Source organism: Cupressus sempervirens, chromosome 1 (assembly GCF_028749045.1).
Source record: "Cupressus sempervirens isolate cs-2001-9-10 chromosome 1, ASM2874904v1, whole genome shotgun sequence".
Lineage (NCBI taxonomy): Eukaryota > Viridiplantae > Streptophyta > Pinopsida > Cupressales > Cupressaceae > Cupressus > Cupressus sempervirens.
The window spans coordinates 686,431,541-686,451,297 of record NC_143118.1 but is presented as its reverse complement, the minus strand read 5'-3'; the positions used below and the strand labels follow the sequence as shown (position 1 = coordinate 686,451,297).

Here is a 19,757-nt window from a genome sequence, read left to right as displayed (position 1 = left end):
GTTGTACTTTTTTTTAATATTTTTTTTAAATATAATTTTTATTAATTATAAAACAAATTGTATTATTATTTAAAATTTTTAATTAATAAATTTTTAATATATATATTTTTAAATTAATAAATATTTTAATTTTTATTCATATTTAATAATTAAATAATAATGCATTTAACATAGTTTGTAAATATTAATTTATTAATAATTTTGGTTTAATATTAATAAATTAACAAGTAATGAATAGATTAAGATAAGAACAAATGATTATTAAAATTAGTTTAATTAAAGTTAATTAATAATGAATATTAATTGATTAAATGGTAGATTTGGAATATTGACTTAATGGAAGTTATTATAGAATTGGGTTAATCGTAAGGGGTAGTTATGAAAACCTAGTTACTTGAATTCGACGTTAAACTGAAACATAAACCTTACCTTAACTCAATAATATACTTTCAAATCCAATCTCTGAGACTTTGATGTTGTCCTTGTGCTTTGAGTGTTTTGGGGTTGGTTTAGCGTTGACCAATTTAGGTTGTTACCAGAGGCTCGGGGTTGTGAATGTGATGTTATGATGATTTGGTCTCGATCTTTCTTAACCCGACCATGGTAGTGTGATGGAGTGCTCTATGACATGATTGTATTTACTAGTTGTTATTGCTTTCAGTCTTCTTGTGTGAAGCTGAGGTGTATGTTTATGAGATACCTGACTTAACCATTTTTGAGTCTCGATCAGTTATATTTGATAACCATTTTTGAGTCTCGATCAGTTATACTTGGATTGCTTTTCGGTCGCTTGAGAGGACTAAAGTGGTGGTTATGTTCTTGATGATGTCATGTTTTGACTTGACCATTTTGGAGTCTTCGATCAGTATTGAAATTTACTATTGGGATACTTTCTGGTTGCTCATTGGAGAACCATTGGATTTTGTGATTTATCATTGATGCCTTCAGTTGCTGATAGAGAACTGTCGTGATCATATGATTATTTTTGGATGCTTATCTGTTGCTCATGAAGAACTGATATAATTTTGTGGCTTATCTTTTATGATGTTTTTCAGTTGCTTGTATAGGACTGAGGTGATTTTATTATGATTCTTGATTTGTGATTTCATGAGCCTAGGGTAGGTTATCTATGTGTAGAGTCGAGAAGTGGCTTGCAATGGGGATCGGGGCCCTAAGAGGCTGCCTGGAGTAACCCATTGTAAGTTGTTTTAATAAGTGAAAACATTTACACTAAATAAGGGAAAATGAACCTAATAAGATAATTGTATGTTCTCTCCCATGCCTTGAGTGCTAGTACAGACTAGGATGGGGTAGAGAGAACGCTTGGTTATGACCTTGCATTCCATAGTATGCCTCGTCAGTACGAGAGGATACTAATGGCCGCAGGGATCAGTAGGGACCCGAGATTCCTAAGGGATTGCTCGGGTAACTTCTACGTGACTTTTGCGATGACACTTTCCCGCTTGCATATTAGGTTTCCTACGTGTCTTGTGGTACCTCTGGAATTTAGATGTCGATCTTTTTAGGAACCCTTGAGTTAGCATACTTATAGGATTTCCTGGACTTAGAGAGTATTTATGATTATAGGTTTTGTTATCCTATTTGGGACTTGAGACTATCTCCTCAGCGCGGTGGGAGTGGACCATTTAGGTTCCACGCGGTCGGGTGGTAGTGCTTTTACTCTTACCATTGAGATCCGTTCCGTGGTCACCGTGGCTGGAGTTTTCGTGATTGGCATTTACCTTCACTATGTTCTTGGGTTATTATGATAGATGTGTTATCATTATGGATGTATGGATGTATCATGTATGGGAATAATTTCATATGTTTTTACTATACTTTGTATCATGGATTTGAGGATGTTGTATCTTGATCTTTGCATATGTATATTCTTTTAAGCCTTTCATACCCTGTGACATGTACAGTGGATGATTGAGCATTCCGAATTAATTTGCCAAGGAGCATTCGGAACAAATGTATATTATGGACATTGGAGTTTCTGATTATTCTTTCATATGTATGTGATAGTTGTTAGACTTAGAATTAATTAAATTTAAACGTGACTCAACGTCTTGGGATCTTTAAGAAATGTAACTTACAATGTATGTTGTCGATGATTACATGTTATTGCTTCCGCTACTATGTGTTTGATGTGTATGTTATACTTTCTTACTTTAAAAAAAAAAATGTTTAGCAAACTTAGTGAAACTTTAGGTTAATTCTTTTGGATCCCTTGGCGGGGCGTTACATTTAACAATTAATACAGACATGTAAAATATATAGAGATGCAACGATAAAATATATAGAGATACACAACATGTTTGCACTTTAAAAAAAATATGTGAGGAGAAAGCATAGATTTCTTATGCGATTTTGGGGCTTAAATCTGAGTGCACATCTTCAAAGCTTGGACATGCTTACAAGAATTTATTTTTTGCAAAGAGATCAGCTAGCTCCAAATTCATGAACCAAATGGCTCCATTTGTAGTTTGAACTCGCAGTGGACCATAATGGTGTGATAGGCAGCTCGATATAGAATTATGCAAGACATCATGCTTCAAATAGGAGATATGTTGGATTACATGAATATCAAAAGTAATGCTATGCTTAAATAGTTTGAAATCTTTTTATGTGTCACCTTATTGAAATTGGATGTGGCTTCACAATAATCTGACTGTTAGTAGTTTTTCCTTACCGTTGTTGAAAAAAATTTGGTTATATTTCACCAATTGAAATGAATATATATAGAATAGGTCAAACTCATCCTAGATAGAAAATACAATTATTTTTCCATTAATATCTCATGGAAGAACTCAATAATTATCAAGGTGTAATCATCCAAAGCATTGGTTGTCACACTTAAATTGAATTTTTTTTTACCTTCCATCTCTTATTCCTTTTACCTGGAAAATTTATGTTATTTTCATAGATGGAGGACCCATCTTGTCAACATACACTAGAGGCCTATCAAGGACAATCGTTTTGTTATATTTAAAGAGTCAAGAACTAAGAAAAAACTATTTTGAATATAAAAGAAAGAAAGATATTAATAATGTTGTTAGCATTAATATAACCCTAGATATTTTTTCTCAAATCACTATAATTCAATCTTTATTGAATATTGTATAGTCTATTTGAATCTAATCTATGTGTATTCATAGAACTTGCTAATGTTTATTTGACAATGATTTTGAATATTTGAAAAAACAATGTCTTGTAATTCACCATTTTCATTTAGTGGACACATGAAACCTTTTTACTCATAATTTTTTTTTATTACTATGGATATCATTATTTTATTTATCTAACATTTTGTTTAACTAGGAAAGGAACCTTTGTACATCATTAAATGATTTTTTAAAATATGATCACTGTCGCAAGTATAGACTAATGAGCTAGGTTTAGTTTAATTGTAGTTATCTGAAGATTAAATCCTTTGATTCTCAAATGGTTATTTTAATTATCTAAAATTTTGTTTAAAAGTTTTGATACTTATAATGGTCCAACTTGGAACCAAGATGATCCAAATGGTTTACCTATAACACCTATATATCAAGGTAATCATAGACAAATACCACCATACATGGCATGGACAATCACTATCCATAAATCTCAAAGAATGACACCTTGCGAAGAAACAATTGATATAGATAAAACATGAAGACAAGGGTTGACTTTTATAGCTATATCAAGAGTCAAATGATTAAATGACCTTCATATAGAGCCATCATTTTCCTTTGATTGATATATGAAAATGAAAAATAGTCCATACACAATTATCAGGAAAAAGGAAGAGACTCAACTAGGACATCTCTTATTATAGTGTGGAATGGTGCATTACTCAAAATAATACACTAATGCCTCTTTACAATGTGTAGGTATGCAATCAAGGAATGAATTGGAAAGAATTTATTTTCTTATACTTTACAAGCGCAAGGAGTCGTAGTATTCAGAAATTTAAAACTTTAGGTTTCTTATACTTTAAAAGCACAAGGACTCAATTTAAAACTTAAGGCAAAAAAAAGAAACACTATGTAATACATATATCATTTTAATATTACAAATACAATTATATGTAAATGCTTCTAAAATTTTAAATATTAAAACACATTGTATCTACAACATTGAACGATCCAGCAAGGTATCTTCAAATCAAATAATAAGAAAAGATAGTAGCAATTTACACAAAATGTTACTATACAATGATTATTATTATTATTAATTATAAAAAGAAATAATATGAACTAAAAAAAAAAAAAAACAATTTCTTTTCACACAATTATAATATTAAACCATTATTTACAAATTTATAAAATATTGAACTATTGGCATATCTCTTGCACTTCCTTTCGGTGCAAGTGTGTGTGTGTGTGTTTAAAACACATTGTATCTACAACATTGAACGATCCTGAAAGGTATCTTCAAATCAAATAATAAGAAAAGATAGTAGCAATTTACACAAAATGTTACTATACAATGATTATTATTATTATTAATTATAAAAAGAAATAGTATGAACTAAAAAAATTTAAAAACAATTTCTTTTCACACAATTATAATATTCAACCATTATTTACAAATTTATAAAATATTGAACTATTGGCATATCTCTTGCACCTCCTTTCGGTGCATGTGTGTCTCTGTGTGTGTGTGTGTGTGTGCGTGTGTGTGTCTATATATACATCTTCACTAGTTTTGACTCATTGTGTTTATACAACTAAAGCTACAAAACATCAACATAAGCATTATAATTTCATGTGTTATGTGTTTTGTCTCTACTTTTCTTATGTTGTTTTCAATTAATTTAAAAAACAGGTTTTGAAGGGCCCTGAAGCCCTTTAAAACTTTTACAATATGGAGATAATCAATGAAAGCCCTAAGATAAGACATTATTAGCAAACACAAAGAAGCGGCCCAAGGCAAACCAAAAGAATAGTGTAAAGGACAACACTATTGAAGACTAAAAGAAACTGATAGAACATAAGAAATAAATAGAAAGCCCAATCTACCCAATGGGAATGAAACCAAGAACCCACCGCTTAGACAAAATAAGGAAAAAACTTGGGCAATATCATGTCAAAATGAGGATGGCACTTCTTATGGTGTTTTCCAACAATACAGATCCACTCGTCCTCCGCCATAAAAGCCTTCCCCTGCCAATCTTGAGAAACCAAAGCTTGAGATCCCATTATAAAAGCATGACCAAACCTAGCTAGAATATAACATTGAGCGAGAGAGTTTTGGATAGAACCAACAATGGGACCCTCCACCAAATGAAAGACATCAAAACCAACAACATCATGCTTAGCAGTGCCAACATTAGCAGATTTATCAACACAAACAATTCCTACCTCCTTCACCAAAGAGAAACACTAGGCCCAAATTTAACATCTAGTGTAAAGAGACAAACACGAAAAAGACCACTATCCTACAAAGAAAAAATAGAAGACACTTTGAGCAGTGCAAAGCTAGAATTAAAACTAACGGTAGCAATAGAACTACTAGAAGTTTTATCAGTAGACCCATCAGGGATAGTTCCAGTAGAAGACATGCCAACATATACAACAAGATCAATTCCAACATAAGAGTCACCAAAAGACACAACCCTAACAAAGCTAGCAGGAAAGAATCCAATAGAAACAAAACTGGCAGAGATAGAGCTACAAACAATGGGGTTCACATCAACAAGAGTCTTGCACAACAATCTAAGAATAAATCTTCTTACCAAAAGTGTAAAGTTCAAAAGAGGCACCCTTCCACCAAGAAAAAGCCTATTTTTACTTAACCCTCTCTAATTTGCATTGGGTTGCCAAATGACCCCTTTAAAGTACTTCCTACATCCAAAGGGGAGCTCTTCATAGTCCAAAGTTTGAATCCAAAAATCCTTAAGAATGTTTTCATTTAATCATTTCAGGCAAACCCTTAGAGATGTCCATCTCTACCAAGATACTTGCATAAGTAGAATGCATAATATTAGATGACTTGTCATCCACCATCAAGAAACTACCTAGAACATTTCCCAAAGCTTCCAACAAGGAGTCAACCCAAAGATGAAGAGGAAGATAGGAATGTCTCACCCAAATTGGAAACTTGAAAAAATGATTTAGTAAAGGGAGCAAAATGGAGATACCATTGTTTCGGTGTTAGCGCAAAAAGATCTTTCCAAGCGAAAGAATGATCACAGTGAATCAACTTAATATCCTCAACATTTTTAAACTTAGCAACAAAACAACCCTTGCCCATAGAGAAGATGTAAACAATACCAAATAAAATAGGCTCCTACATAAAGGAGATCCACTTGTGCAAGTTAAGACTTGGCCATAAACCCTTGAAATGACATATCACAACACAATTTTAAAAAAAGGAGGCAGCCCCAATGTCTTTCACATCTTCCTCCAAAATGATTCATATAGGGTTTGAAACAAGAAAACGTCCCTTCACTTTCACACCCGCACTGCCACCAATCTCAATCCCACCAAAAAGAGAGGTTGAAGACCTAGCCGAGATCTAACCCGCAAATGGCAAGGTCCCAAAAAACAGAGAAGCTCCAACAGATGGCAAGGGCCCAGTATGAAGAACAAGAGTGTAAGACCACAACTGAAGCTCAACCAAATAGACAAGGATCCAAAGGTTGAAGGCGATGACGAAGGTCCAGTATACAGAGAAGCTCCCACAGATGACAAAACCTCAATCAAAGCATCAACAAATGAAAACATTCTAGCTGAAATTAATGACCCATGAGACGACGAGCACCAACGGACGATCTAACCCCATTCAAACGTAGATGACAACAACACTCTAGTTGAAATCATCAATGATCCAACAGACGACGAAGCACTAGCAAATGACAAAACACCATCCACAACCAACAAAACCCCATCTAAAACTAGCAACACCCTAGCATTCAACAATGGCCCAGTTGAAACTCCAGCAAACAACATAGCCCACCATAATTCGTAACAAGGTATAGTTTCTCTGGTCTAATAGCATTTTATTTTCCTTATGTTGTTTTAGGTATGTTTATTAGTTTTGTATGCTCATTCAAAACTCAATGCAAACATTATGCATCATTAAAAAAGCCAATTAAATTGTACTAGAATTTTAAAAATCAATTTAACTTTCACCTAGAGGATTTATGACAAGACTTAAGATAGTAAGCACATTCTATTATTACAAAGCATGACCTACTATATTAGGGGCAGCCTTGTTCCGCTAAGCATTAGGTTATAACTACAAATTAGACAAAAAATTCTTTGTCATTTATAAATCAAGTTTCTAAACAAATCTATTTAAAACACTACTCAAAGAAATTCTAAAATACCCATACCCCTATTCCAAACTTGTTAAATGTGTTGTTTCCGTGTGTTTTTCTCTCAAATGTGTGTATCTCAGAAGCATGACCTACTATATTAGGGGCAGCCTTGTTCAGCTAAACCTTCATTAAGTTAAAATTACAAATTTAAAGAAAATAAAACTGTCATTTAAAATCAAGCTTGTAAACAAGATCTTTTTAAAATACAACTTCAAGAAATTCTAAAAATACCCATACCTCTATTCCAAAAAATTGTTAAATTTGTATTTTCTCTGCATTTTTCTCTCAATGTGTGTATTTCAGAATCCATTCTTATAAATCTTGTGAAAAAATTGGAAACGGGCATCATAATTTGGCAGCTCCTGATTGCTGGCAGTTTTTGAAATAAACGAGGGGTGAAAATTTATTCAAGCTGAAAGAGAAACAAGAAATATAATGCCACAATGATAAAACCCTAGTAACATTGTAACAACAGAAGTTCCTCTTGTGACTTTCTAAGGCATGTTGAATTTTACTGACTATTTCTTTTAGCATATGTTTAATCTCATTTACACTAGCATAGCTATCCTATATAGTCTTTAGAGAAAATAAGCCGCCATGTGTTCTTAAATTATGCTTTCATAATGTTCAACAATGTTCAGTGCCATTTCTGTTGAGTAACTTCTTCCCAAGCAAGCACGTGATCAACAATCTTTTGGATCCCAAGTCAACGCTTTTACCTATAACAATTTCCTCTTGTGACTCTCTTAGGCATGTTGAATTTTTTGACTATTGCTTTTAGGATATATTTAAGCTCATTTACAATAGCACAGCTACTTATGTAGTCTTTAAAAAAAAACAGTTAGCTTCCACGTGTTCTTAAATTATACTTTTCTTAAATTGTGCTTTCACAGTGTTCAACCAAGTTCAGTGCCGTTTCTGTTGTGTAGCTTCTTCCCAAGCTTGAAGTACGTGATCAACTATCTCTTGGACCCCAAGTCCATGCTTTACCTATAACAATTTCCAAACAAAATAAAGTCAGTATGATAACTCAAGAAAACATAGATCACTTAATTTGCTATTCATTTTTTGTAACACAATTTGATTATACGTATTGATCTTTACTTATGATAAGCCCAGTCCCTTGAAATAAAATAATTCTGAATTCCTCTCTTCGATTAAAGAACCGAATAGCTGTTCAAATCTGGTCAAATCAAATGTTGTTTGAAGAGCCCCTCAATCCCCTAAGTAACAGAGACTCCATTTGCCTATAGACCCTCTTACTGTAAGTTCTGATGATTAGTAAAAACTAAAAAGTCAAGCAAGGGAACCATATTACCGGCGACCATCCCGTATTTGAAATTTAAAGTGCAAAACTATTCATACAGTATCTTCAAAGTCACTCGAACTTCTCAGTTGCAACCTGCTCTTCAACCATATAAGTATTATGTAACCAAAAGTGGTTTCAGGGTCTATCTCTCTACCCTTGCATTATGAAGATTAATGGTTAGCAAGCTTGTTGAATCTAGTATCCTCCACATGTTCCAGCCTTGAATCTTTTTAGTAGATCACAAAGACACCTTTGTCTTATTAACAAATACAAGTTTTCACAACCTAAGAAAACACGCAGGCTTTTGATAATTTGATTTAATAATGGTCTATGCTGGATGGTAAAAATAACCACTTGGCTGCTAAGCACACACTTCATCATTGTTTTCATTTATCTACTCCTGATATGCCATGGTATACCATTTCCTTTCTCTATGATTCTTTGATTACAGCCTACAGGCATTCACATTTTTGTATTATAAACAATGTATAATATTATTTAGCATAATGCAACGAACAAAGTCAAACAATTGATTCAGTTCTCTGGTATTTAGTACCGGCTCTAAAACGAGAAATAGATTTACTCCTGGAACAAGACCTGTAGATTGTAATGGTATCCAACATAGTGTTTCTCCAAGCTTGGGGTATGAGAGAACACAAGTATTAAGGGATAGGTTTTGGGGTAGGCATAAACTTATCCATTTTGGGAATGGCAGGGGAACAGCTGGGGTACAGCTATTAAAATTTCTCTTAATTTTTTTTAAATATGAATCAAACTTGCATGAACCTGGATACAGATATAGTATCAGATATGGTTATGGCCATTTTTTAAGACCCCCAATATGATTACGGCTGGATATGACAATCCTAAATAAGTAAATAACCCATACACATGCATTTAAGACAATCTTCTTAAGTTCTTAGTTATAAGAAGGAAATTCAATTTTCTTACTTCTGAGGCAATATAGACACATAATTTCTACATAGATGATTAGAAGTTGATTTAACAATTTACAAAATGCAAAAAAATAATTGAGCTGCATTAGAAAATAACCTTAAAAATGAGACACGGAAATAGTAAAAACATTTCATTTGTTTTCCTCATTTTGATATAGGTTTTGTTTACAGCCAGGAAAAAATGCATTATTGAAGTTTTTTCTAAATTAGTTTTAGGAAGATTTATGTCATATTTTTAAAATCTCAAATCCCACAGTATCTGACATGAGTGAAAAATCATTTTTTTGGGCACATGTGGGTATGGTATCCGATGTGTATCCATGCCATCGTCACTGGAGACAGGTCTCAAAGATGGAGTAGCGCCTCTGAGACCTTACATGACTCCAGAGTCTTCAAAATTGAGCAGAGACTTCAACAGGAAAAATCCCGAAGTCTCCAGTCTCCCGCCATAAAAACTGAAGTCTCCCGCATGCCTCTGGAGGAAAAAGCGCAACGGCAGAAACTTTGCATTTAGACTGAAACTCGCATCATTTTAGTCCGTAACCTGAGTTGGAGAATGATAATTACATTATAGCCGAAGACTTTGAGATGATGATCAAAACTGTGGAAAACTAGATAGATTTTTTATTTGTGTGTACAGTTCTGAGTTTTTTTTTCCGCATATCAGCTATTCAGCATGAAACAATATATTTTTCAATTTCAAATTTTCAAGTTTTAATATGTAATAATAAATCGTAAGCTGATATGCTCATATATGCTAATGTGATACTCAGATATCAGATATCCAGCATGAGTTTTGAACTATTTGACTCTATATTAAACAATATTAAATGAGTAAATGACATGACATTACTATTAGACAGTAGACTATATGATATATCATGATTTGATTCAATAGATTTAATTTTTTTTAATATTCATACTTAAAACTTTCATTTGTTCTTGATTTTTGATTTTGAAGCTCTATGTAATGATATCTCTTGGAAATTATTAAACTATATTTTAAAAAAATTGCTGTCTCCAAATAACCCCCGTCTCCTATTTTTAAAAAATTACTGTACCAGCACTGGTGACCTCCAAGTCTCCGTCTTTAGGTAACTATGATTCGTGCCATGTCAAATATGGATACAGGAATATGTGCACCCAGGGAGGGACAGGGTGGGTCTGGCTATATGATTTAAATAACTTATACAGTTGTAAAACTCGCTTAGTCAGACTTAAAGAAGCTAACATTTTAAAAATATGAACCATTTAAATATATAAGGTAATCACCATGCAACCAGCATACAGAAAAAATTGCAAATAGAACTAAAATCCACAAATGGAACATTGGAGAGAAGAATATGAAGTAGGCCCAAGATGGTGAAGAATACCAATCGGATTTGAATGTTAGTAGAAACTGGAGCTCCAACAACAATGGAGGATGGCTCTTTGTCTTCCTAGCCAAGCCTCAAAGCTCCACACTTGTCATCCTTATTTCCTCGTGTCTTCACTCTTCAATAAGTGATTGCATAGATAAAAATGTTTTGAATGATTAACTTTGTTTTGATTAAATTTAAATATTCAGTTTGAGGAACCCATAGTAACTGTCTTTCTATTTTGTGGACAAATACTCATCAAAAAGAGATTCATATTACCATAGATCCATCTTATACCAATGTGCCGCGACATACTTCCATAAAGGTTGCTTTTGCAAGAGATACTGGTGATAATTCTTAGAAGTCGAAGGGGGATCATGTGGAACTCTGTAAATTGTTGCTTTTGCAAGAGATCCAAAGTGGTCATAATTCTTAGAAGTTGAAGGGGGATCATGTGGTGCTGCAAAGATCCAGAGGCTTTTACATAGAGTGATAAGAAGATATTTTTATATGAAGAAGAATCTATTGGTATAAATATTAAATAATTATTAGAATATAAGGCTTAGAGTCATAATAAAGTCACCTAGTAATAATAATAATAAAATCTACCTTTTATGTTTGCTTTTCTTACTGTTAGGTGAGTCGTATCAAGTTTATTCTTTTGCATGGTTTCATCCTCCTATCTCTATATATATTATAAAGTGATGATCTATTTTGTAAGTGGTATCCTACTATTTAATAGAATATTAAAATATTGTTTCCTACTAAATTTTACAATATGGTCTCAAAGTGGTCATATAGGAGCCCCAAAACCCTAAAATGACCCTAATATAGGCTATTCATTGCTCATTCCCCTCATTTTGTTTCCAGCTGGGCTCTCTTCTCATTCGGTCTCCATTTTGACATTTTGAAAGCAATGTCATTATTCTTGAAGAGGCTCATTCTAGGGTGTCTAATAGCTTCTACAAAGGACATCTAAGCATCTAAGGTAAGCATTTGATCCATTTCATGAGCTTTTTTAGCGATTTTTTTTAAGATGTTCATGAATTTTTCAAGTTTTGGAAGAATTTCCCAAGTTTTTTCATATATATACACATTATTTTAAGAAATGAAAGAACATGTTTAACTTTTTTTTTTTTAGTATTTTTGTATCGTATATTTGTACTCCTATGTTTCATGTTCATAGTTTATTTAAATATTTCTAATTTAATATTTGTTTTCTTATTAGATTCATGGTTTCTATTGTGCAAGAATGGCCACTACTGGTAGTCAAAGTTCAGCAGCAGGGCAAGCTGAACGAAGTGATAACTTCAATATTGATGTGGCATCTCCATTATGGAGACACACCAGAAGTTTATCACAAGTTTTAGGAGGTGGGTCGTACATTTGAAAATGCAGTGTATGTCATAATAGTAAACCATTCAACAACTCATATTCTAAAGTCAAAGCCCATTTTATGGGCCCTATTGGTAAAGGAATAGTATTAAGCAAAGGAAACAAAGACGGAAAAAGGATGAGTGATGCACAATTAGCCGGATTTATAAAAGAGCAAGAAGTTGTTGATTGTTTAGTGAGCAAATCAAAAACAAGTTTCTACAAACCTTCATCCACAAAGAGCAAAGTGAATGTGCCCACCGATCATGTTGCATCCTCCAAAAATCCATTCTTGGAAGTGGGAGAGGAAGATGAAGAAGTAGAAGTTGTTACCCACAAAAGAGGTCCATTGGATCAAGCATTCAAAGTGGAGGCAAGCGAGATTGTTGATAAAACAATTGCACATTGCCTTTATGCCAATGGTCTTCCTTTCAATTTGGTAAGATCACCATATTGGAAGGAAATGGTTGCAGCCATCCTTAGAGTGCCAACTAATTACATTAGCCCCAGGTATGAAAAGGTGTGTACTACTCTTTTGCAAAAAGAAAAGATTTTTATAGACAGAGCTCTTCAACCAATTAGGACATCTTGGAAAACTTTCAGCATAACTATTGTGTCTAATGGATGGAAAGACACAAGAAATTGACCATTGATAAATGTGATTGCAATGTCCCCAAAGGGGCAATGTTTTTGAGGGCAATTGATTGTAAAGAACAAGTTAAGGATTCACGATTCATTTCTAGAATTCTCATTGAGGCAATAGAGATGGTGGGCAGTGAGAATGTTATCCAGGTGGTCACAGATAATGCCAAGAATTGTAGGGGTGCAGGTGCTTTGGTTGAGTCTCGATACAACCATATTTTTTGGACTCCATGCACTGTACACTCTCTAAACTTAGTCATGCAACAAATTGGCACCCAAATAGATTGGGTGAAGCAAATATACCAAGAGGGAGAGGAGATACAAATGTTTGTGACAAACCACCACATTTGACAATCTATATTTAGATCATTCTCCAAGTTGGAGTTGTTTAAGGTAAATTTAAAATTGTAATTACTTAGTTTCATTTATTTATTTATTTTGAATAAGTTTTGTATTCATGTTCAATTATCAAATCATTTCTTGTTTATAACTTTGCTTTATATTTGCTATCATATAGTCAACTTGCTTAGGTTGTTGAGACTAGATTTGCATCTCATACTATTGTTATGAAATGACTCCTTAAGGTGCGATCAACATTCAGCCAAATGGTTATTTGTAACCAATGGGCTATATGGAAGGCTTCAAATTCAGATAGAGCCTTGAAGGTAAGGGGTATGGTCTTGGATGAGCATTAGTGGGCTCATGTAAAATTTGTATTGGATTTCACCAAGCCTATCATGACTTTGCTATTCTTTACCAATACAAATGCACCTTATTTGGGGGATGTGTATGATGGCATGGGCAACATAGTAGAAAAGGTAAAGCTTTCCATACAAGCACATGAGACTAACCATACTGAATGTGAAGCCTTCTGCAAAAGGGTGGAGGAAATCATTCATCATCATTGGGAGAAGATGATTGTTCCATTGCACCTCCTTGCATATGCCTTACCTCCAAGGTACTATAGCTAGGAAATACTTGCTATGCCAGATAAAATTGCACCGTATGCGGATGAAGAAGTTGCTACTGGGTGCTACACTATATTTGCAAGACTCTTCCCAGTTGATGAAATGCCCAAAAAGGTGAGGCTAGAATTTGGCTTATTTGCTTCAGGGTTAAAACTTACTCCATATGCAATAAAGGACCAAAATGACATGGGAGCTATCAAATGGTGGTACATGTATGGTCAACCATTCAAGAATCTACAACCTCTTGCAATCAAGATCCTCTCACAAGCAAGTTTTCATTTTATTTTTTTTAGCAATTGTATTCTACACTATAGTGTTTAACATTCTTTAATTTGCTTTTCATTTGTATGTTTAATTTTATGAACACTATCCAGGGTGCAAGTTCTTCTTCTACTTAATGGAATTGGAGTATAACACTATCCAGGTTGCAAGTTCTTCTTCTATTGAACGGAATTGGAGTATATACTCCTAGATCCATTTAGTGAAGCACAACCAATTGGGCTCAAAGAAAGTTGAGGACTTGGTTTATATACATACCAACTTGCGTCTTTTGTCATGTAAGGAGGATGGATACAAGGAAGTGTCCACCAAGCTTTGAGATATAGCCCTTGAATGTGCAAATTTGGATGAAACACTTCAGGATCTTACTGTGATGACGGATGATGATGTTAAATCAAAGCACGTGCATCTAACACAATTGGAACCATGTTTGGTTCAAATAAACTTGCAAGTGTTGCAGCAAAAGGAGATGTTGAGAATGTGGATTTTTTTGAGAATCCTTATGATTCTAATTGACTGAATTTGATTTGTGAATCTTGAGCCTCGAGTCTGGATTGATCAACATTGAACCATGAACTATGCTTTGATTTTGTAATTCAAATTGCATTGGAATCTTGAACTTGAGTAATTTACTAATAAGGCATTACTGTTATTTCAATTTGAATATGCTAATTGCTAGGAAATGGTTTATTTTTGTATATTTCTTGCATCTCTTTGCATACATAAATTATATATGGACGCACCCAAACGCATCCAAAATCCACACATCAGCACCCCGCACCCGCACCAGCAAAAGTAACTTAGCTGAAAAAGATCAAGTTAGAATCTCATGATAGATAAGTTCAGAGTTTGCTGATCAGTAGTGTACGTCTTAAAAATATCTAAAAGATCAAACTAGAATCACTAAACATTTTGGCATTTAAAAACACAAATCGCTGTGTACCCACGGGAGATTTGTTTCAGAATCTGATTCCAGTACGTTTCGCAACTGGAATTGCCTGAAATGTCCCACGTTTCAGCAATTTAGGGGTTTTCTGCATTGGCAAACTTTTTATATTTGGGGGGAAAAACGTGCTACAGAAATAAGAAAATTGTGGGCTCCAAAGCAGATGAAGTTTGCAAAAAAAAATTTCAAAGGATTGTGTAGGAATTTTCATGCAAAATAACTTGCAAGTTGCTTAGATATGCTTGCATGAGCTTGCATGTTGTTTGCACATGCTTGCAAGTAATTGTGTGTGAAGGATTCATGGTGTTTAAAGCTCTGGGTATTACTTCTATAATGCTTTCTTAGCTTGGCTGACTTGTCAGAATCTGTAACAAGGAATCGCAGATTGCTGAAGGCTTCTGGTTAATAGTAGATGTGGTATTTTTCATACAAAATAACTTACATACATGTGCTTGCATGTCATTGCATGTGAAGGATTCGTAGTGTTCTAAGTTTTGAGTATTACTTCTACCTTGATTTCTTAGCTTGGCTAGCTTGTCGGAATCTATAAGATTGCATGTGAAGGATTCATAGTGTTCTAAGTCTTGAATATTACTTCTACCTTGATTTCTTAGCTTGGCTAGCTTGTCGGAATCTATAAGAAAGAATTGCAAATTGTTGAAGGCTTGTAGATAGGAGTCAATATTTTGTGTGACATTGTTTTGCAGATCTGAAAGATTGGAAAGAAGAAATATACACGTTAGTATAATATAACTATATTATGCAAACCAGCACCCTCAAGTTTTCAGAGGTTTCGCAAAGAGATAGAGAAAAAAATTTCAGTTCCATTATCTGGTTTTTAATGAAGTCTAGCTCTTTGAAGAAAGGTAGAAAGCTAATGTAGACAAAATTCAAAATGGATGGTTACCTAGTTAGCTTGGGAGTTTGTGAATTTTCTGAATAATATACTAAGGGTTATGAGGCAACTTGATAGAGCCCCGTGACTGTAGTTCAGCATGGATTGTTGGCCCACTGTTTTCAAAGAAAAAGCTTCTGAAGGATGACAAATACATGGTTTGCAAGGTCTTTTAGGTTTGATATTTTCTATTTCCAATGAAGTAACCTTGAGGGGAAGCATTAGAATAATATTAAATAATTATTAGAAGATAACACTTACAGTTGTAATAAAGCCACCTTAGTGATGAGTGTTTTTTTCCCTTTATCTAATTTCACTATTTTTTAGTGTCGAGTAATATCATGTTTATCCTCTTGCAGAGTTACATCATCCAATCTCTACAGGGAGATGAACCTTATTGTAATCAATAATTTGTTATTTTGTAGAATATTAAAATATTGTGTTCTATTAATTTTTACAATGCAATCCCATTGGACTCGAACCCAAAAAAGCTTCCTCTGTTGATTACATAGACTTTCCATGTATCTTCTCTCTCAAGTGGCAAGTTACCCATCTCTTGTCTGAAACTGCGACTGAAAGTATGCCAAAGTATTCCCTCATCCTTAGATTGCTGAGGTAAATGAAATTTTCTCCTTGTTAGACAAAAGTTTAGATACACAACCAATTTGGTACTGTAATTACTTTTCTTTCTCTTTATTTTTTTTTGAATGAACAATATAAATTAAAAAACCATTTATGATTTGCTCAGCAATGCAAATGCCTTCTTCAGCTTTTGGATAATTAAAGAAATTCATTTAACTCAACCAAACCTTGAACTGCTGCAGAGTGTTTTATCTTGTTTATCAAACACTAGAAAACATGAAAATGAATTTCTTAATGACATGATTCTTTTAACCTGTTTCTTCTCTTCCAGTAATAAATAAAAATCTTCTTATCTCACCTGTGCAAAAACAAGTGGTCCTCCATCACGTATCTGAAGTGCATCACGTTCCATAACTTTTAAGTCAGCTCCAACTGCTGCTGCAAGATCAGTCTTGTTAATTACCTGCATGGTAGATGGCACATTAGTTCCTGAGAAGCATTCTCTAGATACCAATGTCAGAAACTAAAAGCAGAATTCCTAACCAATAAACTACAAGACATTTTGTAGATCGCCACTTTAAATAGATACTAAACTTACATTGTCAACTCTTAAATAAGAAACAAAGAGCCTATTGTCTATGAAAAGTTCTAAAATTCCAACCTTCCTAACTTTGAAGTTTTAAACATTGAAAATTAAATGAAATGTGAATTTTGCGTACAAGGAGATCTGCTTGGGTAATCCCTGGGCCACCTTTTCGAGGTATCTTATCACCTCCAGAGACATCAATGATATAGATGATATAGTCTGCTAGCTCTCTGCTGAAATTTGCAGCCAGATTATCTGAAAATACATGAAAATAAAGCATCATTAAAAATTCTACCTATTTTGATTTCACACCACTGCCAAACATTGACACAATTACAAAAAGCATTCATCCATTTTCCTTCTCTCTCCACTCCCAGAATTTAGGGGTAAGGATTTTTATTCTAAGAAAGCTGGTGTGAGCTAGGAACACAACAGTTCCAGATGAAAACCATGAAAACCAGCATTATGTTGTTATTATATCATTAAAATGCCATGATCATAGGGTCAAAAATGAAAATGTAAGGCCAATGTATTACCAGACACATACAGTGCCTGAATTTGGCCCAATTGACAGCAAAATTTTCAACATGGCCTGCTGCATATGTATCATACTCTTGGTTTGAAACATTCCCCTGAGCTCATTTTGCACAAAATAAAAGGCGGGATGATGAAGTATCCCTTTAAAGATAGCTGTAGGATCCAATAAAATGTCCCTAATCATGTAATTTTGCAATATTCTGAATTTTGTTTGTAATTTTCAATATTTTGATAATGTAAACTAACTGGAACAATGAAGTAAGCGTGTTCATAATAACTGGAGAATAAAAAAACAAGTACTCTTAAGTCCAAAACCTCAGTAAATTTTTCAAAAATTATTTCCTCGATTAGATCATAAATGCCTCACATAAAAAATGGATTAATTATTACCCCTAGTATCTGCAAAAGTGAATGTAATTCTGCACTTACAATAAATCAGCAATTTGACAGTTAAAGGTGCAATTTGCAGGTTGGAAGGCGGAGCAGCTGGGAATGAAGGTACTGCTGTTCAAAGGCTGATACACCCAATAACACTGGCCACAAGTTGTAGAAGAATAACTGTCCCAAAAACCTGAATCACCACTGCTTCTGCTGCAGGGTTGCAATCAGGTCTGAAATTGCAGCAAGAACCCTCCAAAAATGCATCGGGTCAGCAATGATGAAAGCTGATATGGCATTGTACCAGGGACACAGATAGACGGCTAGAAACAGTGCAGAACAACATTTTGTAAGATGACAAAATCCTCATTATGCCAGTTTTCGAATGTAGACCTACAAAGTACTGGTTGCTCCACTAAAAAGACAATTACTAATATAAAAACCTTTTTAATTATTTAGAAAATTGAAGGCAAGTCTATCCCAAAATGGTGGTCACAATGATTGGAAAGATGCAGGACAATTTCCAAAAATTCATACAAACCCTAAGAAACACTGATTGTCCGCCAATGATGCCCTAGACCTGTATGATCACTTCCTAATGGTATAAAATTTAATTCCAATGCTGAGACATCTATAATGGATCACAAATCAGTGCCCAGGAGTGTAGAAAGTCTGGCAATCGCAATGTTGACTCCCACTTGATGATATCATGTTGTTTGCTTGCAAATATTTATCACCCAAATTAAGCTCCAATGCAACCTCTCTAAGAAGATGCCCTAAAAGGAAATAAGGTTTTTCATCCTCAACTCTACCAATGAAGTCCAAGAGGACTTTATGATGCAGAGAGGTGGTAGGAAGTGTTATTTAAGAGCCCGATCACAATCTTTTGACCTCCTAGTGCTTGCACCCACACTTTGGTCGTCTAATCACAAGCAACTTTTAAGTTTCTTCAACTCCTTTCTGCAAACAAACTGAAACAAACATACACTCCAACCTTCATGTCAAGATACCTTACAAGATTTCCCCTTTGAATAAGGCTTATGCACATTTTCTTCACACGCCACTTTAAGGAGTGGCTTAGGGTTCTATGGTTCACAAAACATAAGTTTGAAGCCTTCCCAAACTTCCTACATAGTCCATTTGATCTCACAAGCAAAACTCTCTATTAGGCCTTATTTGACCACTCATTTTTAGTAGCCTTATGAACTTGGTTTTTCAACGATGAGTTTTGAAAAACCCCAAAGGACCTAACAAATGAATTAGCGATTCAAACATCCTTTTGGGAGATCCACACACCACCAAAGACTCAAATTTCAACTCACTATTTAAACCCCCAAACACCCACTATGGTCAGAGATTTAACATGCCTAATTGGGTCTAATTTACAAAGGAAGTGTTCGTCAGTAGATTCACAAGACCAAACCAATGATTGAGACAGGGCATACTACATCCAAGAACACCCAATTCAACATTAAATCACATCCAACCACTCCCCAAATTGTACTATGCAACTATTTGGTCAAAACTATAACCAAGCACATTGAAAATGCTTGGCTAGGGCTTGGTAGCAAAAATGGCAAACTGACTCCCCTAGTTCTAGCCTTTTGGAATCATGAAACACTGCACCCCTACTTG

At 34.2% G+C, this 19,757-nt stretch overlaps 1 protein-coding gene across 2 annotated transcripts in view; it reads right to left on the bottom strand.

Moving 5' to 3' along the window:
* Positions 1-7,889: 7,889 nt before the first annotated feature.
* Positions 7,890-19,757, bottom strand: part of UREG (urease accessory protein G) — a 50,147-nt gene continuing 38,279 nt past the window's right edge. For both annotated transcript variants that reach the window (XM_089786883.1, XM_089786889.1), the window contains 3 exons: positions 17,341-17,462; positions 16,980-17,084; positions 7,890-8,302 (listed from right to left, as the gene is read on the bottom strand). In XM_089786883.1, the coding sequence (XP_089643009.1) occupies positions 8,219-8,302; positions 16,980-17,084; positions 17,341-17,462 (311 nt within the window). In that variant the 3' untranslated portion in view covers positions 7,890-8,218. The remainder of the gene's footprint in view (positions 8,303-16,979; positions 17,085-17,340; positions 17,463-19,757) is intronic.